The sequence below is a fragment of the Eptatretus burgeri genome, chromosome 2, assembly GCF_056783735.1.
Source record: "Eptatretus burgeri isolate ZD-2024b chromosome 2, Ebu_testis_v1, whole genome shotgun sequence".
NCBI classification, from domain to species: domain Eukaryota; kingdom Metazoa; phylum Chordata; class Myxini; order Myxiniformes; family Myxinidae; genus Eptatretus; species Eptatretus burgeri.
Window position 1 is genome coordinate 137147824 of NC_140962.1, and position 27383 is coordinate 137175206.

A 27383-nucleotide genomic window follows, 5' to 3' on the forward strand; every position below is an offset into this window, starting at 1 on the left:
CCTGTCTCATGCAACTCTGCCACTATCGCAGTCTCCTCGCCCAGAACATTATACAGCTTGGGAAAGTCTGCAGCCATCAGTTTCTTGAACGTGGTGATTTTCCCTTTGTTATAAGTATAGGAAACAGTCACAACTGGTCAGCGCATGCATGCCAAGAAGCTGCCCTGACTTCTCTTCCAGCTTCTTCGCAATTTGGGTGATGTTGAGCATGCTGCCATACCACCTCTCCGTTTGAATTAGGCCTGCGATGCTGTACTTCCATACAAAGTACATGAGAATGACAAACACATCTGTGTCATCACTGAGGATTTGAATGACATGCTTTCCTTTACAGGCAGCCTTCAGAACATCGCTCGCCATGAGGACGTCAGCCTCTTCATGATCGAGAAGCCCCTTATCCTCACCAATCATCAACACGTTTATCCTGAGGTCACATGCAAAACGGGTGTGAGAGTCTTCTTTTATTGACTTTGCTCTTCATGATGACATCTCCAGCAGGAAGACAAGTCAGTGTCAGGATGTAGGTCGTGCTTAAAGCAGTACCGTCTCGTCGTGCCTTCCCATGATCTTTATGGGAGATACCTCAACATTGGTTGAAGGTAACGAGGAGAGTAGCAATCTGGCTGCATTGCAGGAGTCTGCTCATACTTGCACCTATAGTTGAGACGGTACCTCCACATGGTCAAACAATGTGGTATCAAAGCAGCTGCGCATCCACATCACTACATCTGGCTCCAATGGCTTACATGTGATGATTAGTTGCCCGACAAGATACGCCTTTTTGCCTTTGCGGAGGAAGTCGTACTCATCCAAAACTGCTGGTGGTACTCCACACAGGTCGTAAGCAAAGATAGATTCGAGGCTGATGTTTCGCGTCTGGCCAAGGACCAACAGGCGGCTGAACAGAGCTTAAATGTTGTATGCTATCTTAGACCCAATCTTGACACCCTTTTTCCAGGGATTCAAGTGTTTTCGTTTTCTTCTTGAAAAGATTGTGAAAACCCTCTGTGAGGGATTCTTTGAAGCTTTGCGCCATGGCTTGTCCGATCGCCAAAGTGTCGGCAACATTGATCGACTCATCAGCAACCTTTCCATTTACAATGTTGAACAGCTCTGTTGACTCTGTCGATTAGGGGATGCGAGTGCTTTGACAGATCATCTGCCATCTGTTTTTAATTGTCACTGTCCAGCTTTTGTCGTTTTGTGCCCTCTGCTTTATGTATGTGCCCTGTGGTAGATGCAGACTTCTCCTCCTCAGCCGAGTACATATAATCAAAGGCGTGGGTGACTGTCTGGCAGAGAGGGTGTGACAGAATCCAGCAAGCTACACACTCAGCAGCGAGAATCAGCCAAACGAGGCCACCCTTTGACTTCCCAAAGCGAATATCGGTTTGCTTCCCGAATTGCTCCGTAGACAAGCTGTTCCACACACTCTCCTTATGCCGACAAACAAATGTCACTGCCTTCCAAGTCTGTTTTTTGCTTCATCTGGAAGAGAGGTCCTCATTTCTATCTCGTACCAAGTTATGTTACGGCCATAGTGGAAATGACCAGCCGAAAAGAAATACGGTATCATTAGGTAGCTGCAGAACTCCTACAGCAACCGGTCTTCTCCACGCTCTGCTCTCAGGAGCTCATGGACGATGATGGTTGGCTCGATTAGGCTATCCACCCACACCAGACCAGTGGGATGCTTCCGAATCTCCTCTAGGTATGCTGCAAGCTCTTCGATTAGGTGCTCTACTCCACTGAGACAGTCCCTCAACAACTCTACGCATACCGTCCTCAGGGCACGCATTGCACATGGCCAGTTCTTACCATTTATTAGACCGAATCGACCCCTGTAGGCTGCTCCCAAAAGCACTTCCAAACCAGACCCATTCATCAGAGTTCTGTTACACCTGAGAAATGACATCAGCATATGCGTACTGCCAGGATGTAAAATTATGTTTTTCTACCTCTCAAGATCTGACCACTGTAAAAAGAATTCAATTCCTCTTGAAGAGTTCGAACCATTTATTTAATACACAAGCATCACGATGGAGGATAAAAGGAAATTCAACAACACAATATAAAAGCAACACGCTTTATCATCTGATCCGAATAACACATGGATCTTGAGTTCTTTTTAAAATAAGCAAAAGTGGGGGAGGCTGAAATTATGGAAAGATATCTGGTGATACTCAAGACAAGGTAACTGCTGAGGCAGCTTGAACTAAATGGTTAGAAAATAACTTTACGATCAGAAGATGATAAATTCAAAGCAGACACATGGACACGATCTAAACACATTTTCCAATAGCACTAGATTCCAGCTTCAAAGGGTCCAGCCGGACTTTTCAGACACCAGCATATTATTATTTAATAGTTAATGATCCCTGAATATATTTTAATAAGCTGAAGAGAATAATATATTATTCTATTCCACTGAATGAAGATTAAAGATTATTTGGAAGGCCAGTCTGTTTGGGGAAAGGGGTCTTGTGTTTACTTGGCAGGCTGGTAACCTTCCAATACAGTAAAGAAGCACAAGTCCGTTTAAAATACAAATGGAGAGGTATATTCAAAATAGATACATGTTCGAGCACATAAATGTAATAATCATGTTGTATTTGAATCAGACATTTCCCATTAAAAGGGTTACAACTACATACATTGTGTTATTTGCTAAAAAAAAAAAAACACTTTACTTTTCAAGTTAATTATCAATCAAGTTTAATTGGCTAGATTTTCCTTTTCTCATCACACTTAAAACCGTTCGGCTATTTTTTTGGAGGAATCTATTCCCATACCACTTCACTTGTTGGGCGACCATATACAACTGCACGTCAAGCAAAAAGTGCACGGTGGACGTACTGAATTTCTTCATGACCTTTTGGAAGTTATCCATCGTTGTCAGGATTATATCAGGATGTGAAGGTGGAGCATCAATCACGGGCCCAAATACAAATTGTGTTGCGGGCTTGAGAGGGACATTTTGATCCGTTGCTTGCTTGATCATGAACCCAGACCATTCTGTAGGGGTGTCACTACCAGAAAATAAGGAGAGTAGCCACTGAAAATCCAGCGAATGAGCTTGAGAAATGCTTCCATTCAGTTTGCATACGTCTTTTGCATGGCTTCCCAATGTGATCGGATCTAACATAGCATTACCGAAACTTTGTTTCAACATGAGAAATGAAGCCACCACACTCAAAACCCCACACCTCGGTACAAGAATCATCCTTCTAGCATGTTCCAATCAAAAGTTATGTCCATTTTTCTATTTCATGCATATCAGGCGACAGCCATCTTGGATTCATGCAAATTCTGAGAGTTGCCCAAAGATGCCAAGCTGGCATCTGATTGATTCCGCATCTAGGACCCCGATGGTTCATGAATCCATCAAAAAAAAAACTGACGGCACCAACAATTTCCAGGTTCAGCATATGGCTGCTGGATTAGTAGGACTGCAGCCTTCAGTGCACCAAGGAAATGTTCGAATTTCTTGATCCTGGTGAGTCAACAGCACACCTGGAATTGTTCTTTTCCCCACAAAGAAGGAAGCAGGAGGTGGGGGAAGAGATCCCTTGTGACACATATCTCACACTTACAACGGTGGCTGGCATTGGCACAGAAAAACATTTAGGACCCATCATGGGGAAATAGAGCAAGACAACTGAGACAACAGCAGAAAGACCAATGAGGAAGAAAGAAGAATCTAATATTTGAGAGAGATGTAAAAAGACAACAGGTCAGTCTTCTTATTCTTTCGTAGGCAGCACATGGCTGCAACTAGCATCATTGGCTGAAGGCAAGGCTGTGCCGCTGATGCAATGACCTCTGTAAGTTAGGGTAGGAATTTGTAAGACGTTCAAGATGCCGGTGGTAGCTTGCCAACTCTTCGTGAAGGACACCGTGGGATCTTTATTGTTTACGAACTCACGTCGGCAAACGGGACACCCAGTTTAACATCCATTTGAGGGATGGCACACACATTGATACATCACCTTTCATATGAAACGCCAAGATGACAGTTTATAGCGAGGTCGGAAATCAAACTCAGGATAGTCAGCTTAGAGGTGATTTTGCGTACCTATCGGGCGTAAGCTATCCTGCCGGGTATCTTAAAACCATGAAAAGTCGTTTTACAATACCAGGACACCTGCAACCTTAGGGAGCAGCAAGAAGAGTGATGTTGTCATCCTCTCTGGGATATACAGATTACAGTAGATCTAGGCTTGGGTCCGTTCGTTTGTAGGGGACGCGATAAACATATAATGTCTCATGAACGTCGGGTTTCCTCCCTTTCAGTTTAGTGTTAAACAGCAGCAGCAACTCCAAAAAGGTAATCATATGTGTTTGTGGTTTATAATATATTTTACTTCTGGTAGGTGTGTCCCACAAAACACCACGATAAGCTATTTATACACGTTAACACGGCGTTTGTCCAGGGAGGAAGAACCCCTTGGGGAGATGGGATATTTTTTTTGTCTAACATTAATATTATGCTATTATCATTATTGTGGTTATTACTTTTGTGATTAGAAGGGGCCTTGGAAAAATGCCACAATAAGCTCTCTATACACCTTAACACAGGTATTGCCCAAGGCGGAAACCCCCATGGAGAGAGGGGCAAATTAAGTCGCTACAGCCTCCATTGTGTTACCCTTAGTCCTCCTGTCAAGCTTTGTTGAGATAGGATAAGTAATGACTGAATGTATCACAGTCAGTCAGACAGACAGACATGAAATTGCGTATTTTAGTAGGCCTATGTATGAAATACAAATATTTACTCGTGCATGTGCACAGGCAACTTTTGCATTCACAACTTTAACCCTATACATTGGCTCGGCGAGCCTGAGTCTAATGCGGTAAGCCTCCCAAAGGAAAACCAAATCATCCTCATCATCAGTCAGTGCAAGTGAATTTGGACTCCTCCGGCTCTTTGAACAAGCTTCTTTCCATCTAAGATTTGCATAAAACTTCAAAAAATGTGGCGACAGAGTGCATCCGGTAGAAGATGGAGAGAGGTACGGATATGTTGCTCACAAGCAGCCAAGTGGTGAAGCCGTAAAAGTAAGCACCGTAACCAAAGATAAGGTGGAATGGCTCTCCGAACGCCAGCATGGTCCAAATCTAGGATCGGGAGAAATGATAGAGAAATAAAACAGAGGATGAACTTTTCACACCTCAAAAGCTATCACACCAACTTATATGCTGCATTATATCCCCCCCCCCTAGTTTATTAAATGTTAGATAAAATTTAACTTTGTTGCAATGTGTGTGTGTGTGTGTCGACATGTATCGATAGTTGAGAAGTGCCTAGATGGTCAAAAACCATGAAAACTGTTTCCCATTGTATTGAGCACTCAAAATATTATTCCTTCCCATTTATCAGAGGATGACTCAAAAACCTATCACAAGAAGATGGCGACCATTTTTGTTCAAAAGGTGTCTGCTTGTGTTTTTTGTTCTTTTCCTATTGGCCTTAAAGAGTGAGAGGCAGTGAATAACACGCACCGAAATGTTGCAGAAGAGCAGCAATGTGCAGATGTTCTTGAGAAGGCATCGAGCAGGAGAAAGGGGATGGTTCTCGGTACTCGGACTGGACACAGCTTCTGTTGGCCGGGGAGGACTCACTATGGAGCAAGTCGCATCGAGATATCGCTTCGAGTTGTGCAAAACTTGGCCTGGACCCATTCTTATGGTCGCCCCTTCTTGCAAGCTCACGTCCGAGAAAGAATAGGATGCGTAGCTTCTTATACGTTCCTCATCAAAAAAGCCATCATTTACCTTGCCCATTATTGTTGCTTCGATTACAGACAAAGAAACAGCCGGAACTTTGCTAACAATGTTATTGTCTTTTCTATTACCTCCTGCACTACTGGCAGAAAACGACACTGCCCAGACTTGGTCCTCGTTAGGCTGATAGGCCGAGATAAACTTTAAGGCCTGAACCAAAAAGACATTTTGGAAGATGTGCTGGAGTAAATTGAAGAAGGCATACACAAACTGGAGGTTGTGCAAGCGACGAGGTTCTCCGGGTGCTGGCAAGAGAATTGCCGCCACAGCGAGGAAGAGCGAGAAGAGGAAGGAGCCAATTGAAGAACTGATAAGAACATCAATATCCACTCTTTGTGCAGTGTTTTTCCTTGGTACTAAATGCTGGCCTTTCATCTGGACATATAAAAGAAAGATCCCAACAAGGCAGCATGCACACATGAGCACAAGGAGAGCAATCTTGAAAGAGAAACTAAGCATTATGGCTTGCTCCTTGTTCCCATCTTTGCCGGCCTGAACTCGCGTCACCACCAAAACCAAAATATTGGCAGTGAAGACTAAGGACCCTATTAAAGAGCCGGTGATGACTCCACGACCATAGCATCGTACCGCAGATTCGTGCGATAATACATCGTGGCCAGTCTGCTTGCCCACGTTCCTCCACATAACAAAAAGCATGACAGAACAGATGACGTTAAACTCGATGTTGAGTGGATGGAGATATTTCATTCCATCCTGGAATACTGAGCAAAGAGTGGTCTTACAAGCACATGCTCCGCCAGGTTCTGAAATAAAGGTTATCGGGGGGGGGGGGGGGTAGAAATTTAATCAATATTGCTGCACTATATATATATATATATATATATATATATATATATATATATATATATATATATATATATATATATATATATATATATATATATATATATATAAAATACAAAAGTAGTGCCACATTTGGTGGTAGCCAGTATTACAAACCATCTTCCTTAATCTTGTGTCATCGTGCATTGGAACCTTCACAAAAATTACGATATGTTGTGAACAATAAAAATTTCTTTCAAAAATTCTAAAGTGCATTTCCAAGAATATGACGCAGCACTTTGACCACTGAAGGTGGCACGAGAAGGGTACTGTCGCCCTTAGCGCAGGAGTGCCTGCTCGTCTTATGCTCCACGAACAAATGTGTGTAGGTGTCTCCTCCATAACTCCAAAACCATAAAACCTAGCAGCCTGAAACTTTGCATGCATACTACGGGAACTCCAAGAAAGTGCATGAATGAAAATTGGGTTTTTGGGTTAATTAAAACATCCCTTTTGAAGATTATTCATCGTTGGTCTTATTTAATTATATCCTTCATCAGGCGATCCTCGGCCACCTCGCTGTCTGGGGTCTTGAGGTGTATCCTGGGTTACCACACTGGGGTCTGAAGCCGCCATGTTTTTTGGCCTGCTCAACCATGCCTCGACTTGGAACAGGCCTCAATGATTTCTTCACGATAAAGTTTTTTTTTCTCACTTTCCTCACTCATCTTTTCGAATGCCTGTTCATCATATCTATGAATCGCTGGGTACATTGCAATAAACACTTCTAAACACTCGGAGACGCCAGCGTTCATGGCTTTATCTCATTTCTGTGCATGTGATAACCTCGAGGAGCTCTTAAACTAAGACAAAATACAAAATTTAAGCTCCAGAATCAAATTTTTCAGCAGTTCTTACTCCTAAAAATGTGTTCAATCGTCCGATTCGGATATATTTGACATTTCAGGCTCTCCAGGAGGTGTTTGATATGACAGTTCAGGGATTGCTAATCGGTGCCAAGCGAGCCGTTTCTTATCAACCATTTCGTTGGATTGCTTAAGCCGCTTGGAAAGCGCTCTACAGTCTTCGCACTGTCGCTATATACTATACTATATCGATCTTCCCATTTAATAATAGACTAATACGATATCGATCGACTTGAACAAAGTTCGGGGGCCACTCGCGTGCGTTGGCCACGTGTTGTTCCACGCGCTGCAACATGGCGGTGGCTGGCTCGTTGAAAATGTGAAATGTTATTTTGCACAATGTTTCCCCTTTTTGCGCAATCTTCCATGATATGATTCGTAACTTCAGTATAGACAAACACAAATAAAAAATTTAACGTTTCCTTTATAAATGTTTCTTCAACCATTTCGTGGATTGCTTGGTGAAACCACTTGGTGCGCATTCCTCAAGCTGCAAACAATGGCGATACCACTTTTCTATACCGGAGGAAGGAAACAAAATAAATTACATGATCACAATTAGTAAAAAATATCTTCAGTTGGTATGAAGTAATGAATCCCCACGTCACGGCAGGAAAGCCGAGAGGTATGCATGCTCATTCTAAGCTGTCTAACTTGGGATCGAATCCCACTGAGTTGTGTATATGTAACTGGAGCGAACGTGCAGCACGTGCTTCCGGGGCCAAGCAGCCGCCATGTTAGAATACCTTTCCTTCCCTCACTAGAACATGAGAAGTGCAGGAATAGCTGAGTGTGATAAGCACTGGAGTTCATCAGGTTCCCTTGACAGATTGATTCACACTTGTTTCCAAATTTCCAGTTTTGTTTGTTTTCCATCGGAGCCTTGTAATGGAGTTACGAAGGTGATTGACAAAACTGAGTCTGACTTTCGTAAGTCAGGAGTGTGAATTGTTTTCATTGTGGGAATAATTGAATTTCAGATTCTGAATGAAATGTTATGAAAGTGGGAGGGTGCTTTGTTGTTTAAATAACTGTGTTCCTTCCAGACAGAGTCCATAACTGTGTTCCTTCCAGACAGAGTCCATAACTGTGTTCCTTACAGACAGAGTCCATAACTGTGTTCCTTACAGACAGAGTCCATAACTGTGTTCCTTACAGACAGAGTCCATAACTGTGTTCCTTACAGACAGAGTCCATAACTGTGTTCCTTACAGACAGAGTCCATAACTGTGTTCCTTACAGACAGAGTCCATAACTGTGTTCCTTACAGACAGAGTCCACAACTGTGTTCCTTCCAGACAAAGTCCACAACTGTGTTCCTTCCAGACAAAGTCCACAACTGTGTTCCTTACAGACAAAGTCCACAACTGTATTCCTCCCAGACAGAGTCCATAACTGTGTTCCTCCCAGACAAATTCCATAACTGTGTTCCTTCCAGACAGAGTCCATAACTGTTTTCCGGGGGGGGTTGCAGTTTTAATTAGCTAGGGAGTAAGAATAAGTTCCCCAATATGTAATTGCCCCCTGTGACTTTTCCCCGATGTCTTTATAACCAAAACCATGAGGAGAAACAAGCAAACGTGCCGAGCAGGCAGAAGCCCCGCCCCCGAGGCTTATGATTAATGGGCGTGACGTCAGAAGCTAGCCGAACAGGCAGAAGCTCTGGGTTTTTGTGCGAGCAGGTCACGCCCGGAGGCGGAGGATTGTTAGGTGTGACACCTGAAGAGGAAGAGAGTGTGGGAGCATCACATTGGATAGGATGAGAGATCGGCGGAGCGCATGCACGAGGTCAGTGTGAGGAACGCACGAGGCAGAGTTGGAGGCGGGAGTTCAGGGTGGACGCATGCACGAGGCAAGACGCTGGCCTTTGGCTCTTGTTTGAGTCACAAGAAATGGACCCCAAGCCTCGTGTATGTAATTAGCAGCTGCACTGGGGCTCTGAGCCTTCGTGTTGAGTGCTGCTCACAGAATGCCTGGCTTATGTTTGTCCTGCCACGAGAGAAATGACGGCACCATTTATGCGCGTGTCTGCACGTGCTGGTGGAAGCGCCTCCATTCAAAGTTCCACAAAGACCAGCTCTGGGCCAAGCTAAGTTCAAGAACAAAAGTAGGGATTTTATTTTATTTTCTCTCATTTTCCCCTTTGTCTGTATTTAAGTCCGTGTGGGGAGGTGCCTCGACTTTAGGATTTATTTACTTAATTTTTATCATTACCTTTTGACTTATTGTCGTTTGTAAATATTCGTTTATTTCCATTAATGTGTTTATTTTCAGTTACTGTATCCGTGTATTTGTAATAGGGTTCGATTATAACCACCCCCACCCCCCCCCCTTGTGCTGTACATCCCCGTGCCTCTCTCCCTCCGCCATTGCACCCTGCCCCTCCCGCACACGTTATAATCTCCGCGGATCAACATGTCTGCCTCATAATTAATAAGGAACCGCTGAGCCATCCCGGGGGCTGGCGGTGTTAACCGCCCGGCACCAGAATTTTGGTCGGGGGATTAACCTCGCCCGCCACCGCCACGGCAATACCATCATTAAACTTTTCAAAATCTTATTTAATGTAATATATAAAGCTCTTTCTAACCAATGACTGACTCACTGACTGATATTAAAAATTGGTACCTTCCGGGTGATGTAGAAAGCTGAAATTTTGCATGCCGATGGATATGGAAGCCAATGCACTGGAAAAATCACAGAATCTTTGGACAACATCCGTAAATGAAAATATAAATAAATGAAAATAAATAAATGAAAAGAAATGCAGCTGTGCGACCCGAGACAATGAGGAGGCACAGTTCTTCTGCTTATACAATGTTTCCACATTTCCAGTTTTGTTTGTTTTCCTTTATTTTATACTAGCAGGGTTTGCTTACAATGTGCTTACTTACAGCTAACCCCATCAGCTTTCAATGTGTAAGCATACCCTGCTCGTATAAAATGAAGTCCCCTTACTTGTGACAAGTGATGCTTTGGACAGCTAATCCAACAGTTGACAGGGATTTGAACTTAGGACCCTAAGGTCCCATGCCAGCCACCTTCACCACTAATCCAACACCAGGCTTATCTGTGTTATTAAATTGTTTTAATACTAGCTTTAGTTGATTTGGGTGATGGTTTGGATATGTATCGCTTTTGAAATGGTTCTGTCCACTGTCCATTCCCCATCTCCCCACCCTTCACGATCCTGGGCCGATTTGGTTAAGTCCACATTTACATTTGATTTCGTTTCGTAATTAAACAATTAATTTTAATATATTTTTAAATTTTGGGTTGCGTGCACGAGCCCAGAGACAGAGGAACTTTCTTGCATTGCAATAACCATCACGGCTTCAGCAGTTATCGAGGTAGGTCGGGCTACAGTTTTACATTGTTTTTAGATGGGAACAACGAGTGTTTTAGTGTTTCGTAAATTGGTGTTTTAGCAATCTCCCGATGTGGTACTTTAGTGATGTATTCTGGCGTCTTTTTAAATTTTGGGTTGCGTGCACGAGCCCAGAGACAGAGGAACTTTCTTGCATTGCAATAACCATCACGGCTTCAGCAGTTATCGAGGTAGGTCGGGCTACAGTTTTACATTGTTTTTAGAGGGGAAGAACGAGTGTTTTAGTGTTTAGTAAATTGGTGTTTTAGCAATCTCCCGATGTGGTAGTTTTAGCGATGTATTCTGGCGTCTTTTAAATCATGGTAGCTCAGAAAATGCTCGAGCAAAAAGTTATGACTTGTAAATGCTTGCGACTTCACTCTTTCGGAGTTTATTCGCGTACCATTGTGTACACGTTTTGTGAAATGTGTCTTTCGTTGGTGCTGACTCGTTTATGCATGGAAAAACCACGAATGGGCGATCAGTCTCTTCAAACGATGCTTCCATTTCATGGGGTCTTGAAACCATCATCTTTGTACTACGATGTCTTAAAGCGGCTCCAATTATCCCCACCTTCTTCTTGGGTCTTCTATGTGCACCAGCTAATGCCATAAGACGGGACAACCAGCTAAACATCCATCCGAGGGATGAAGCACTTTGTGCCGCAACACACCATCTGCGAAGCACCAATTCGACAGTTTATAAATCGGTTTGGGATTTGAACCAAAACTAGACAGATCAAAGGTAGGTGTGCTACCTCTGCATCATACTTTTAGAAATCATATAACTGTGGAAAGAAAAGACAAGTAAGAATCGTAAGCACAAGCAAAATGAAATTGCTGTTGTTCAGACAAGAGTGTGTAAAATCATTAAATTTTTATGGAATTTTATTTTTGTTGAAAGTAATTAAAATATAAATGGCTCAATCCTGTTAGGGATACCCAACATATATATGGCTAGGTGCTGTATGATGCAATTGATGCCAAAACGATGGACTCCGCAAGCTGTGGATGTACCTGGACTCCGACGTTGCCGCAGAGGCGCAGCGACGTGATTTGCAGTATGAAGCGACTCGGTCACTATGACATTCAGCCACAGCAAGATGCACGTTGCTAGCGTGTGTGCAAGTCCAAATCTGTACAGTCATACAGACACGATGCACACAAAAGGCACAATGACACTCCTTCGTACGGTGTTCCAAGCATTGTGATTGTCTCGTCGTTTGGCATGCACACCTGTGGATAATTTGATTGTTCTGGATACAGGCTTTCCCGTTTATGCAGAGGAAGATGACCTGTTGAAAGAAAATGCATTAAAAGTATTTCATTCTTGCAATGTCATAAGCATTATGGAGGCATAAATAGTTCTACAGTAGAAGAAAACCTTTCTTAATACTTGTGCTTTATCCTCATCCAATATTACTCTTGCCTGGCGTTGGCTTAACAGTTGAGGTGGCTGGCTTAAGATCTTAGGGTCTTGAGTTTGAGGCCCTGTTGTTCCATTAAATAACACCAGATGGGTTGAATCAGCCTGTCAACCTTCCAGGTCGGCAAAATGAGTACCAGCTTAGTGGAAACAGGGGCATTGCATCAGTGGCATAGCCATTCTCCCAGCTATGATGCAACCAGCAGGCACAGGCTGCATATTAAATAATAATCATAATAACAAGAAAAAGAGCAATCAGATATTGCAGACCCTTGCCAGGACTTGTTTTGTGTATTGGTGTTTGTGTGGTATTGTGTGGTGTGTACTGGTGTGTTATGTAATTATAAACATAACTAGAACTACCACTAAATTACTGCTGCCAGTGATGACCGGGTACCAACACGTCCCGTTTTGACGCAACCCCGCTTTGATCGGACACTTGACCCTGACCCATGACGTTCATTAGTATTCAGTTGAATTTAGAATGGAATTAAAATAAATTCAATTCAAATGGAAGACCAAATAGGTGCAGTCCTGCATTTGAGTCATCAGAAGGAACCTGAACAAGCAAAAAAACAAAGACGAAGTCATCAGGAGGAACCTGGATAGGAATCGGGTTTCAGCTGCTGCTACTCTACCCTTAAACCCAACTAGGTGCAGTCAAGTGAGCCTTAATTGAAAAAGAAAAAAATCAAAAAGAACCCAGATTTAAAATAAATAAATAAATGATTTTTGCTCAATCAAGTATGGTTGCCAGACTATGTGACCTTTTGATTATTCATGAATACCCTGGTATCCCCAAGACTTGGGGAACATTTGTGTGAAATTTCCCCTCGATCTGTCCAGCCAATTCTGGAGAAGATTTTTTATTGGTTTGAGGATAAATCCAACATGGCTGCCAAACCACGTAACCTATGACATCATATTTGTGAATGTTTTGTTCGTCATGGATAGGCGGTCATACTTGTAAAGTTTTGCCTCAATATGTTCAGCCGTTTCAGAGAAGATTTTTGAATGTTTAAAATATATATATATATATATATATATATATATATATATATATATATATATATATATATATATATATATATATCACTGCCAAACCACGTGACAGATGACATCATCAAAATTTTTTTTTCTGTAGACCAATTTATCCTGAGATGACCCACAGAAATTTTCATACTGATCGGATGTAGCGTTCTATGTATGCAATTGTGACATCACAGCGAAGGCACCTATGACATCATAATAAAAAATGGTATTCCCCGTGCAGAGTACTTGCCACGTGCCAATTTTCAATGTTATCCTTCATGCGCTTTAGGAGATACAGAGGTCCAAATTTTTTCCTTTTTTTCCAACATCGCTGCCACATCACGTGACCTATGACATCATAATTATCATTCCACCATTCCACATGAGTAGTAGCACCTATGGTGAAAATTTTGTCTCAATCTGACAAGCGGTTGCAGAGAAAAACACTCACAATCTGTGTTTCCAAATTCAGTGATGCACTACGCAATTGCTGCTGAATTTTCAGGTTAATCAGATGAAAATTGACGATTTAAAAAAAAAAAACGAAATTTCATGATTATAGAAGTTTGACCTTGAGTTGACCTTTTCCTTTTGACCTCAAAAATAGTTGCTTTCCCAATTCAGTGATGGACAATGCAAGTCTTGTTCAACTTTCAAGTTAATATGATTTAAATTGACGATTTTTCAGTAGAAAAATGATTTTAGAGGTTTGACCTTGTGTTGATCTTTGGCCTTTTGACCTCAAATAGTTAGTTTCCCAATCCAGTGACACAATGTGCAAATAGTGTTCAAATTTCAAGTCAACTGAATGAAAAAAGACGATTTTAGAAATTTGACCTCAAGATGACCTTTGACCTCAACATCAACTGGCTTCTCAGTTGAGACGACTTCTACAATTTGGTGAAGTTTCATGACAATTGGTTTAGAATTGTGACCTGGAGGCGATTGACAGACAAACAAACAAGCAGTCATAGACTGGTACTTACGAAATCGTCAACTTGACCTCTGACCTTGTCTAATAAAAGCTGTCTCGAGAGAAGGTAGCGACGCAAACCAGAAGTTTCTCCGATGATTCTGTACCAAACCATATAAAATCGAATGTTTGACCTCACTGTGACCTTGACCTTTGACCGATTTTGACCAAAATCTAATCAGCGCTACCCATCACCCTCCTGAATCACGTGGTGTAGTTTGACATTGGTAGCTTCTTCCGTTCTCGAGTTATCGTGCCTACAAACAAACAAACACACAAACAAACTAACAAACAAACAGAAACGGAAGTCATCAATATACTTACGAAATCTAAAGATTTTGTAAGTAACAAACGGACCCATATGCAATACCCTCTCCTTTGGTGAGGGTAATAATCCAATATATCTGTTTAATCAACGAGCAATCCCCATCAAAATCAACACCCATGTCTTATTCCCTCCGACACCGAAGGTGGACGGAGGTCATTTTCACCCCGATCTGTCGTTGAGCAGGAAATCTAAAAAAAGTTGTGGACGGATTCAGATGAAGCTTGGTGAACAGGATGGGTGGCAGGATGAGTTGATTCGATTTTGGTGAAAATCCGATATCCAATCAGGATATGAGAGTTTAAAAACAAGATTTTAAAGTGATTTTTCACCACGAGAGATAGGGTCAAAGACGATAGTTAGCACAATATCTCAAAAGTTTATGGATCGATTCCAACGAAACTTGGTGGAGAGGTTGGGTGTGTGACAGGGACTAATTGATTCGATTTTGGTTCAGGTCCGAATCCAGATCCAGCCTATTAGTGGGATACAAAACATAACTTGTTCATCCTGGTGGAGGTAAACGCTCCACTGAGTGTTATTCTCGTTCTGAATGTTTTAATAGCTGGGAATCTATATATAATGGAGTGAATGTATGTGTGTATCTTTGTATGTATTGTTGTGGTTCTGCAAAGTCGGAACTCCCCCAAGGCAATAGCACCCAACATATAGTCATCCTGAGACATATACCTGAGTTCAGTTAGGCCTTTGGGACAAGGTGCTCATCATGCCCAACCCAGACACAAAACCAGCCGTGTTCGTGCCCCGAAAACACAAAAACAACAAGCGCACACTTATGTGCTCACCCACACATACAACACCAAATCACATGTAAGTAAAAAAAAAAAAAAAGAAGAGCAGAGCACCCCATCGATGATGTGATTTAACGTTTATTTTGCTTTTGCAAATTATAAAAACCACTCCTCCATTTGATCTCGAGCACGTGACCGAAAATGGGCGGTCATATCGAAATAAAAACCGGACACGTGCCGAGGCTCGGGCTCTATTGTGCTTGAGGAAGCCGCTGTGAAGCTGCTGAAACGGCGCCTGAGACCGGGTCTGCTCTTGCTTTTTTTAATCAGCGGAGTCCATTTACTTTTCTTTGGAGGCACCTTCTTCTTCTTTAAGTATGTTGTCCCAACCACCGCAATCATATGTATATATATATGTATATATATATATATATATATATATATATATATATATATATATATATATATATATATATATATATATAGTGTAATGGACAGGCAGCAACCCCATCACAGGACATATTGCCAAAGCAACCTTTAGCCAAGGTAGGAATCCTGGGATTTACCAAAATGACGACTCCTTTCAAAACATTTCACCTCCACCAGTGAATACTATTACACAGGACAGCCGAGTTCAACATCCGTCTGAACGAAGGTATCCTCATTGATGCAATGAAAGTGTCATGACTTTCTAATTTGTTCAGGAAGCCAGCGATAGCTCACCTACACTTCTTGAGAGACCAGATGTCTCTTCCACAGTACAGCATGCTCCATGATGCCACACTGCCCCCCCCCCCATCAGCACTGCAACTGACGGCAGTTATATCGATATAACCAATATTTGGCACCCAACTTATATATCGTTATATATGTATATGTAAGGGTTATGAGGACAAGGGGAAAAGGAGAAGAGCAAGGTTATAAAGGGACTGACCAGCACGATGGTGAACATCATCTGGATGAGGGCAAAGAGCAGACTGTGAGGCTTCAAGCAAGGTTGCCCAGAGGTGAACAGTCCGGCAGTGAAGGAATCCAAAAGGACTGTAGCTGCCCCAAACAAGGCTATACTTCCTGCATAGGACAATGCTGGTGAGTTCATGTTGTGCAAACGAGATTCCCTGATTTCATTGATTCAATGAGCTATCTTTTGTTTTCAGTAGTGATATAAAGCTCATGGAAGAACTAAATAAATAAATAAATAAAAATAATAAACTATGGGAAATAAATAAACATTCTGAAATTTTTCACCTGGGATCCATCCCCGAGCTACTGTATGTCCAGTACTTAGATGGGAATGCCAAACAGGCCAAAATCCAAGTTACTACAACTGCTACAATTAATACCAGAGGGCGTAGAAAAACCCACAACTAGTCGCCAACGCTTCAACAGCTGGTAATGTACTCCAGATAGGTCACCACAACCCCATCGTCGGGTCCTGCCAAAATAACCTGGGTCCAAGGACGAGTACACAATGGTCTACTCCAGTGAAAACACCATGGGATCTCTAACGTCCACCAACGAACACTCATTGATGTGCCACCCCTGCCTGTGGATCATCAGGGCGACGGTTTGTAGTCGGGATGGGAATGAAGCACACACCCGACACTTCAAAGGTGAGTCTGCCATACGGTAATCTAAATTAAAAGAGTTGGCTTGCACAGTACACGTTGAAGACCACTCAAAGTTTAAACTCAAATCTGAAAATTCAATTAGGTAGAGTGTTCTAACATAGTCCAAATTATTTCCTGTTTTTATTTGCAGAAGCTATCGATCACTGAGACAAACAGAGAAGATTGATCAGTTAAAACATTGTAATCTGTGCCAGGTGAAGCAAATCAAGCTTTGCTTATCGTGAAATCTTCTGCCACCATGAACGTGATTTGAAAACGTTGTCGTCAGTGATATCCCGGCCATTTTAATTGTTGATGCTCTGCAAGTGATCTTTAAGGATGGACGAGAGGTGTGTGCACTCGACTTATCTGAGCTGTCTCGCCTGGGTTTCAAGATCAAGCCAACTATAAACGGTCATGCTGGTGTTCCACATGTAGGGTGAGGCATCAATGTTGTCCATCCATCCATCCATCCATCCATTGGGACCATAGTCTGTACAGGGCGTCGGTGCTCAGAAGGACATTAAGTTGGAAAACCAATCCATCATCAGTGGCTGTGGGTGAATGATAAAGATCCCATGGGATGTTTGGCAAAAAGTAAGGGAGTTATCATTGGCATCCTGGAATGAATTACATATCCCTGCTCTAAATGACTGCCGGGAAGGCTAAGGCAAACCACGCAGCTTAGCCACATCGCCCGGCATCGCCAAATCACCCAACATAACCAATCCGCCCAGCACAACCAAACCACCCAGCATTGTCAAACCACCCAATAATACCAAACCGCCCAACACAGCCAAACCACCCACCAAAATCAAACCCCCGGACATAACCAAACCGACTCGCATAATCAAACCAACCACCAAACATAACCGAACCACTTACCATACCCAAACCACCCAGAATCGTCAAACCACCCAATAATACCAAACCGCCCAACACAGCCAAACCACCCACCAAAATCAAACCCCCGGACATAAGCAAACCGACTAGCATAAGCAAGCCAGCGACCAAACATAACCGTACCACTTACCATACCTAAACCACCCAGAATCGTCAAACCACCCAATAATACCAAACCGCCCAACACAGCCAAACCACCCACCAAAATCAAACCCCGGACATAACCAAACCGACTAGCATAATCAAACCAACCACCAAACATAACCGAACCACTTACCATACCCAAACCACCCAGCATCGTCAAACCACCCAATAATACCAAACCTCCAAACATAGCCAAACCAACCACCAAAATCAAACCACTGGACATAACCAAACCACTTACCATACCCAAACCACCCACCAAAATCAAACCACTGGACATAACCAAACCACTTACCATATGCAAACCACCCACCAAAATCAAACCAAGCATAACCAAACCAACTAACATAATCCAACCAACCAGCAAAATCTAACCACCAAACATAACCAAACCACTTACCATACCCAAACCACAAACAAAAATCAAACCACCTCGCATCACCAAACCAACAAACATAATCCAACCAATCAGCAAAATCAAACCACCGGACATAACCAAACTACTAACCATACCCAAACCACCCACCAAATAGAACCAAATCACTTACCATACCATAACTACCCACAAAAAATTAAACCACCAAACATAACCAAACGAACCAGCATGTGCAAACCACCCACCAAAATCAAACCACCCAGTATAACCAAACCAACCAGCATGTGCAAACCACCCACCAAAATCAAACCACCCAGTATAACCAAACCAACCAGCAAAACCCTTGCAAAGAATGCTTCGACAGCCTGACGCTCTGTTAAAACCATGAGTATGATACATTGACAATGATGATGATCGTCTGCATGTACAAGTGCATTGCGGTCGCAAAAGAAATTTACATGATCAGTTGATTTGTGCAAAACCCGTTTCAATTCATTTGGAAAGAGCAAAATTATCCACAAACTTAAATTATTCCAAAAACCTTCACTCCTTGACCCCTAAACGGCTCAGAGTCCCTCGTCATGTGAACCCTTCCGCCCAAACCCACAAACCTTTGAGCCACTTGGCACCTGAATGCGCATCTCGCACTTCCTCGGCCCTTCTCCAGGTGATGACCGTGTATCCACCGACCCAAACGAGAGACACGATCATCGTAATTGTCAGAAAGACATTCACAAAGCCCGGCTCCATTGCACGCCTCGAACCAAGGCCCGGCTCAGCTGCGGTCATAAAAGCACAACCAAGAAGGGTCAGGTTGATGAGGTAGAGCACCGACAGTAGCTGACTGGCCGATGCAGATACACGCTCAGAAGATGTTCCATGGTTCGCTGGGACCTGATCGCAGGCCCCCTCTTGTCGGTCGTCCACCATTTTGACGTCAACTGACTCTCCGTGCCTTTCTTCTCACCCACTCACGGTGACCTTTGGAGTGGCCTATGGGAAATTAGTGCAAGGTCTTCAAATGTCAGTGAACGAGAAATTTACAGATCAGGTCAGATTTTTGTCCAAGATAAATAAGGAAGAAAACGTTTATCTTCAGCATCAGCTGCCCTGACTCACTAGGACCAAACTGCAGACCTACCCAACCATCTCTCTTCCTCTGGAGGTCCACCCAGTTAGCTCAACCTATGACCATTTCATTGGTCCCAACTCCTCTTTGCTCTTTCTCTTTAAAGCTAGAGCATTTATATCCTCAGTCCTTGCAAGTTGGTGGAGGATTGAAAGGGCTGGGATAACAAGGGTGTGTTCATAAAGAACACACAGCATGCCACCTTCATCCGAACACAGGATGCCAGATGAAATTATTGTTCCGTAAACATAATTACAATATAATTTATTGGGAGAGATCGGGTGTGTCAGTGTCGTTCTTAGTTACACTAAATTTAAGATGATTGATCAAATTGGCCTTCCCGGGGTCACTTTGTAACGAAGAAGGGAGAAGAGCTTCAACTTCAAGGTCAAACATGCGTCTGATACCATCCCGTGTACTGTGTTTCCATTTCTCCATTGTCCTGCAGATAACATCTCATGTCCAACCTTCTCATAAAATCTGTTCTACATATTCTATACTCTGTTGTCCAACATTTAGACTCCATTGTGAGCTGGCAGGGTCGCTTTCTTAGTCATACCATTACGTGCATTTGAGTTGTTTAGCCCGAGTTGGAATCCCGATCTCGCTATAAACTATCATCTCGGTGTTTCACAGGCAAGGTAATTCATCAATGTGTGTGCCATCTCTCGGATGGGCGTTAAACCGGGCGTCCTGTCTCTCGGCATTAGTTACTGGACGTTCAAGATCCCACGATGTCCTTCGCGAAGAGTTGGCGAGCACCCTGGACAAATCATAAACTCCTTCCTGAACTACAGGAGGCAAACTGATCTGGTCTTCTTGCATATCCCTTGACTGTGGCCTGTGGGTTACATACGTCGCTTGCTCTCTCAGAACGTGGTTCCTGTCTGGTTGAGCAGCTCCTCAGGTATAACCAAAATCACCTTCATCCCAGGTTGCTCACCTGCCACATGTGGACAGCCATCTTCGTCTTCGAAGGGCAACCATGATGATGTCCAACATTTCACCAAAACAGGAGCATCGTGAACAGGTTTTGACCAGGTCATTTTAAATCCTGAGTCGAGGACGCAGTTTAGCTCACCTTCGTGCAATGGTGGCCACACTCATCAGGTCAACCAACCCTATTCTTTGTCGACAGAAAGAATTTGTCCGAACTTTATATCCATTTTGAATGTGATGGCTTGACTTTGTGACAACTGTACCACAGTTAACGTTGAGTCATCATGAAAAACCACCCTCCCCCCTCCTTGCCCTCAGCGAATTAACGTTCGGTTTCCGCTGGTTCTTGGCGATTCATTTCCGCCTATTCCGATCCAGACCAAACTCGCGACGAGGCATCGGGACCATACCCTAACTTTAAGTTGTGCTCCTCATGGCTGTATCTCCCCCTAAAAGGGGGCTACGAGCCCCTCCCGAAACCATCGTTTTCATTCAAACATCTTCTTCTCCACAACTACCTGAGCGATACAGACCAAAGTTTGTACAATCCATCAGGATGGTAAGGCCTCATGGGGTTGTGCTCCCCCATCACGATCCACCCATTTATAAGAGGCTGAAAAGGGGGGTTTGCCCCAAATATTGGTAAGTTATTTTAAAATCTTCTCAGAAACATATGGCCCGATGCAGACTAAGCTCTTCATGAAACATATGGACCATGCTGTTAGCTTAAGTTGTGCCTCCCTTGACCGTACAACTCAGGAAAGGGGGGGGGGGCGGCGTGGCCCTTGTCCACTAATCCCTCATTTTCACCACATCTGTTGGGGAAATAACTGAAGGGAGATGGGGGGGTGGGATGGTGGTGGGTATTATGGGGTGATGGTGTAGGGGCGGGGTGGTGGGTATTGTTAGAATGATGGTTGATTGGGGATTATGGTGGATGGTGGAGGGGGTGTATAGGATGGTGGTGGGTATTGTAGGAGGTGATGGTTGATGGAAGATTGTGGAAGTGGGGGTGGGTAGGGGGTGGACCCTGAAAGTTTGTGTCCTCGGTCAAATCCCCTCATTGGAATCGATGATATTCATATTTTCTCTCCACTATAAATAGATGGTGGTTCATTTGACTTTCAATCGCAAAATTACCAACTTTATAAAGAGGAAAATGACATCATATCTATTTTGTATAATATCAAGGGATAGATTAGTGTTGAGGTGGTCTGTGTTCTGGTTCCCCTTTAAGGAAATTTTTTTTAATGCATTTTTCCAATCACCCCTCTTTGGAAGCAACCTTAAACCAGTTGATCCAATATGTGGGGCCATTAAAAAAAAATTATACAAACGATCTACTGATAATAATCCAAGAAACTGACGTTATTTAATTTTCCAATCGTATGTAAGTATGTATGTATTAGGGGGAGGGGGGGAAAACATTTTTTTTTTAATTTCTATATGCACTTCATACTTTCTCTTTTGTGTGCACACTCTTGTAACTAGTATGCGAGTATCTCGATTGGACAACTTTCTGAACACCGCACGTTCTTTGAGCAAACTTTATGGATATTATACCATCCGTGATGGGATCGTGGAACCTGAACGGATCATACATCTGTGCATATTTGTTTGATTCTTATTCAATTTCATGGTCGATCCTATCGCTGCTATCACTTGCTTGTTTAGTCTCAGGTTTCAAAAGAAAACATTTTCCATTTGCGCACCTGTCTGCTCTGTTGGGCGATTGCACTAATTGTGTTAGAGTGCGATGACATTATCTTTTACGTACTTTTTATCTTGAGAGGTTGCCTATATATGGGTTCTTCAATTATTTATTGTGTATTAATCCGGTAATAATAATAATAATAATAATAATAATAATAATAATAATTAGAACTCCGAGAAGTACTGTCGGCATCCAAGCAGTCGGAACCTGCAACCTACATGGAGCCCCATCCGTATGTTTTCTGGGAAAATGGAGCCAAAGACCAGTCATCGTGAAGGAAAAAAACATGTAACGTTACTTTTTGTGGACCATTCAGCATCAGCGGGCTCAACTACATATAGTGAGCTTCTCCTTTTGTCAGATTTCAGTGGCTTATGATCATGCAACATATTTGACCAGTTGTTCGGGAGTTTTTCGAGAAGAAGCTTCAAAAAATCACACTGCAGTGTCGCCGAGGGGTGCTGAAGCTGTCCGCTAAATTTCATAGTGATCATTTTAGTCGTTCTGGAGAAGATAGTTTTATGTTTGCGACAAAAATCAAAGATGGCCACTTATACAGGATGAAATATTAAAAAAAATAAATCCATCAGAATCAAGTTCCAATTTTGTGCTCAAACATGGGTATATTGACATAGCCAGCTGTAACCGTTTTGTCAAAGGTCGTTTGACAAGCCGAATAATAATCCTAGCAAGGAGTAGAAAGCATCCCAAAATGCAAAACCCATGCGCATCCACTTTGTACTCAAGCTAAACTTGATGAAAACCCCCCCAAAAAAAAAAATCAATCAATAAATTAAAATGTACAATGTATTAATGTGTTCTCCATATTCTCTTCAGAAAGGTTTGTTGAAAATTTGATGACAAAAGCTCAAATGGTAAACTGGAAAGCATCTTAAAATGCAAGTGGACAAAATAAGGAAAAGCGGAAGAGACTCCAAAACCAGCCGTCTCGCACATGTTATGCAGCGGACAAAACGGCCTATTTGCAATTCCTGCGACACTGGCCTTTCACATTTTGACCCAATTATTAATTATCTTCTCCATCGTCTCATAATAAATCATCCATCTTTTTTAATCAGCATAATAATAAATAAATCATCAAAAAAAATTTTAACAATAAAATAAAATAAAATAATAAAGGTCCATCATCTCATAATAAATTTGATGACAAAATCTCAAATGGTTAAAAATAAATAAATAAATAAAGTCATGGCCTGGCCAGACACACAGACAGACAAGATCGATTGCAAAAGCCCGACGGGCTTCCAATAGGCTTCCCACCTGTCAACCGCCATCCAAATTCTTTCTGTACAAGTGTGTTTGGAGAGGTTCAGGAATAGTATGGTAGAGTCTAAAAAAAAAGAAAGAAAACTTTAGATGAAATAAAGGGGACATTGATCGAGGTCTGCTAACCGCTGCGGGAAGCAAGGAAGAGCTGACGTTTCAGGCATTAACCCTTAATCGGAGCAAATGAAGGGGTAATGCCTGAAACAGCAGCTTCTTCTTGCTTCCCGTGGTCGTGAGCAGACCACAATCAACGTCCTGTTGACTTAATCTATTGATCTACCTGTCTGCCGATGCAGATCGACTACAGCCTTCACCAGCAAGAATAGTTCTTCAATCTAAGAAAAAAAAAATTTTGGAATCCTGAGAATAAATTCTGCCACATGGTAATTTGCATTCATTCGTTTTGGAAAGATAAATGCTGTAGTTCAGACAAATAAAGATGAATGATAAAACAGTTCACTCAGCACACAGGATGACAGGGACTGCAAGCAGCCATCTCTCTTCAGGACTGATCTTCCATATCTACTGCCCCTGATATTAACTCAGACTGGGAATTCTTCTTAAAATATTTAATGGAGAAGAAAGTAAATACCTATGGATTTTTCTATTAATGCATTGAATGAACTTTGGTACATCACAGGTGATGAAGATTGTGGTCAAGTTTCATCAAAATTGTGTGTTTAGTTTTTGAGAAGAGAGAAAATACGTATTTTGGAGGGCAACTCCCCCGTACAACCACAAAGACGCCACATTTTCTAATTCCATAAACAAACATTGGTGCATCACGGCTGATGAAGGCTGTGATCAAGTTTCATTTAAATCAGGTGTGTAGTTTCTGAGAAGAAAGGAAATACGTCTTTTGGGGTGGGGGGGGCGGGGATGCCACCCTTAAAATCCCTCTGTAGACCCCCCACAGACCCCTTTTTTTTAAAGCGTGAACAAACTTTGGTACATCAAGGATGATGAAGGTTGTAATCAAGTTTCATCAAATGGCATGTGTGGTTTTGGAGAAGAAAGCAAATACATTTTAAATCATAAAACATTTTTATGGGGTGGGTTTTCATCGGAATTGCACTGGAGTTTCTGAGAAGAGAGCAAATACCCATTTTGACGGGTGGATCCCCAATAGACCCCCACAGGGCCCGATTTTTTTCATGCCGTGAACAAACTTTGGTACATACTGGGTGATGAAGGTTGTGGTGATGTTTCATCAAAACCGAGTGTGGTTTCAGAGAAGAAGTTGCAAGGGTTTGTGGACGGACGGACGGATGGACAGACGACGCACCATCCCAAAAGCTCCCCCGGAACTATGTTCCAGGTGAGCTAAAAACCTATGGAAAATTATAGGGTAAAAAGGGAAAAGGGAATGCACAAGAGCAGCAAAGCAGGTCATATTCCATCTGCCGAGAAGTCAGCCAACATCACTGCATTACATAAAAGGCAAAAAAACTGATCCCCTAACTACAGACCTATTGGCTTACTTCCAATCATGAGCAAGGTCGTGGAGTCTATCATTGCAGTTGAGACAAAATCCTTCCTTTTCTCCAATGAACTCATCTTGAATCACCAATTCAGATTGACTCGGTCACTCCACCTTGGGCATGCTGCTTTTACTCTCCCAAGAATAGAAAGAGGCCCTCAATGTCAGACATGAGATCAGGTCTGTCTCTCTGGACATATCTCATGCTTTTGGTGCAGTCTGGCATCCTGCCTTAATTCTCCAAACCCTCGACCTGAGGCATCCAAGGCCAAACTCCACTCTTGGGTTACTGACTTCCTCCAGACTTGTAGTCAACGTGCAATTCTCAACGGAATCCTTTCATCTCCTCTCCCTGTCAAGGTTGGAGTGCCCCCAAGGCAATGGTCTTGGCCCCATCCATCCATCGGATTCACACTCTGTACGGAGAGTGTGCTGCCAAAGCAGTCTCCTGGGCTATTGGGCACAATCATGGACGGGTCACCACTCTGACACAGGACACGCGAATGGCTCAATCATCCCAGCGAGCTGGTACTCATTTTGCCAACCTCAGAAGGATGACAGGTTAAGTCAACCCCACCTGGTATTATTTCAACAGCTGAGCAGGATTTGAACTCAGGACCCTAGGATACCAAGCCCACCACCCTAACCATTAAGCCAACACGAGGAATCGTGAGAATCCATTACTAATATCAGCATAACAAAAGGACACGACTGTCAAAATTTTTAATCTCTGGAAGCCCAAAAGTGCCACATATATAAACCTGAATTTTATATGTATTTTCCGCTTACCCCATCCTTGAAACAGGCACGAAGGCGCTCATACTCACCTTCGGAGCTTATAAGAGCATACCAGGCAGTAAAGGAAGATGGTGTTGCTGTTTATAGAGCATCGAGCAGGGGTGGACTGAGCAGTCGGGCATTCGGGCACCGACCGAGGAGGGCCCGGATCATCAACGATCTGTCCGACTGAAAAATCCTCTTCGTCTCTTTGTTGATGACTAGACCCTCTGTTGTGACATCCTTCACCCTTCACAGGCAGGCTGCAGCCTCTTCCCTCTTCTCAGTCCTTGACAAAATCACAAACTAAACACTTGGAATATGTCTTTCAATGCTTAGAAATCCTACACACCCGCTCCCTCCGAAAGGACTGCATGGCAAAGCTTCCAATCCACTTTCTTAACAACCCCCTCAGAGAAGTTCAGTCTATCAAACTCTTGGGTCTCACACTCAACCATGAACTTTCCGAGGCAAACCACATTTCAAAGTTAGCCTCCAAAGCCAGTCACTGACTGGACATCCTCCGTTGTGCAAAGTCCTGCCTTGGCACTCCTGAACTCTTTCCCACCAACAAGGTCTTCATCCCAAGCTTGATGGAGTATTTCTCTCCCCTCTGGGCTGGCTTCCCTGCCTGAAACATTTTATCAGCTTGACGCCATGGAAATCAAGGCCTTAAAGATCATTGGAAAATCCCGCGCTGAAGTTGAGTCAATGGGACTATCATTTCGCGATCGCAGACAGTTCGGTGATCCTTCGGTCTTCTTCCGCCTCCTTTCTGGTCTTGCACCATCTGTCCTTTCTGTGCTTTGTGCTCCCCCGGGTTTCTGGAACTTTCTGCAGGGCACACGTGGTCTACAAGCAACCCCTTTCTCGTGAAACACCAAAAATACAGAATCACTGCTTAGCTCGGCTCATTTGTTCCACTTTTTTTTCCCCACCTGTGGAATCAACTTCCTCATCCTCTTCAATCTCATTCTTCCCTCCAGGTCTTCAAAACAGCTGTTCACCACCATGTCAGTTCACCCCCCATCTAAAACAATTTTCTTTTCTACATCCGTTAAACCACCCCCACACCCAAAATCTCCAGTTTTCTTTCTTCCTGAGATTTTGCTTCGGTATTCATCTTATCCACCCACTGCATTCTCCCCGACTCCTCATGCTTACTCGCTTCCCTTGTTTCTAATCTTCTTTTATTTTGTCCCTCGGCCCTGCTGTTGTTTCCGCCTCTCTTTCTGTTGTTCCGTCCTGATCCGTTCTGTGTTCTTGCTCTTACATGAGCTTTTACTGATCGGTGAACACGTGATGACAGCATGCAAGTGCTATGTGATTCACAGCAAAGTGAGGAATCCCCATTTTTAAGGTGACAGGGATTCCAACAATCAGTTTGATAGACTGTAAGTAATGAATGAATGGACATTAAGGTTAAAATCCCCCCCACCCCATTAAAAAAAACCACGGACCGTGTTCGCAGACATGGAAACACAAACAGTCTGACCCAGACATGCACATGAACACATGCTCCAAAATAAATTTTAAAGAAGGATTTCAAGGAATGTTTCCATCCCTGTTTGTTTGTTTGTGAGCAGGATATCAATAGGTTAAGGACAGATTCTGACAAAAACTTGGTGGACAGGTTGGGTGCATGACAAGGATGAAT

At 42.9% G+C, this 27383-nt stretch overlaps 1 protein-coding gene across 1 annotated transcript; it reads right to left on the reverse strand.

Annotated features, from left to right (window-relative positions):
- Positions 1-2011: 2011 nt before the first annotated feature.
- Positions 2012-27170, reverse strand: LOC147033248 (proton channel OTOP2-like). Its single transcript, XM_085871410.1, has 9 exons — positions 25777-27170; positions 24651-24800; positions 23464-23533; positions 19012-19393; positions 16302-16438; positions 12096-12154; positions 11877-11995; positions 5503-6548; positions 2012-5118 (listed from the first exon to the last, which is right to left on the reverse strand). The coding sequence occupies exons 4-9, from the start codon at positions 19328-19330 to the stop codon at positions 4948-4950; spliced, it is 1851 nt and encodes a 616-aa protein (XP_085727536.1). The 5' UTR covers positions 19331-19393; positions 23464-23533; positions 24651-24800; positions 25777-27170; the 3' UTR covers positions 2012-4947.
- Between the last annotated feature and the right edge of the window lie 213 nt (positions 27171-27383).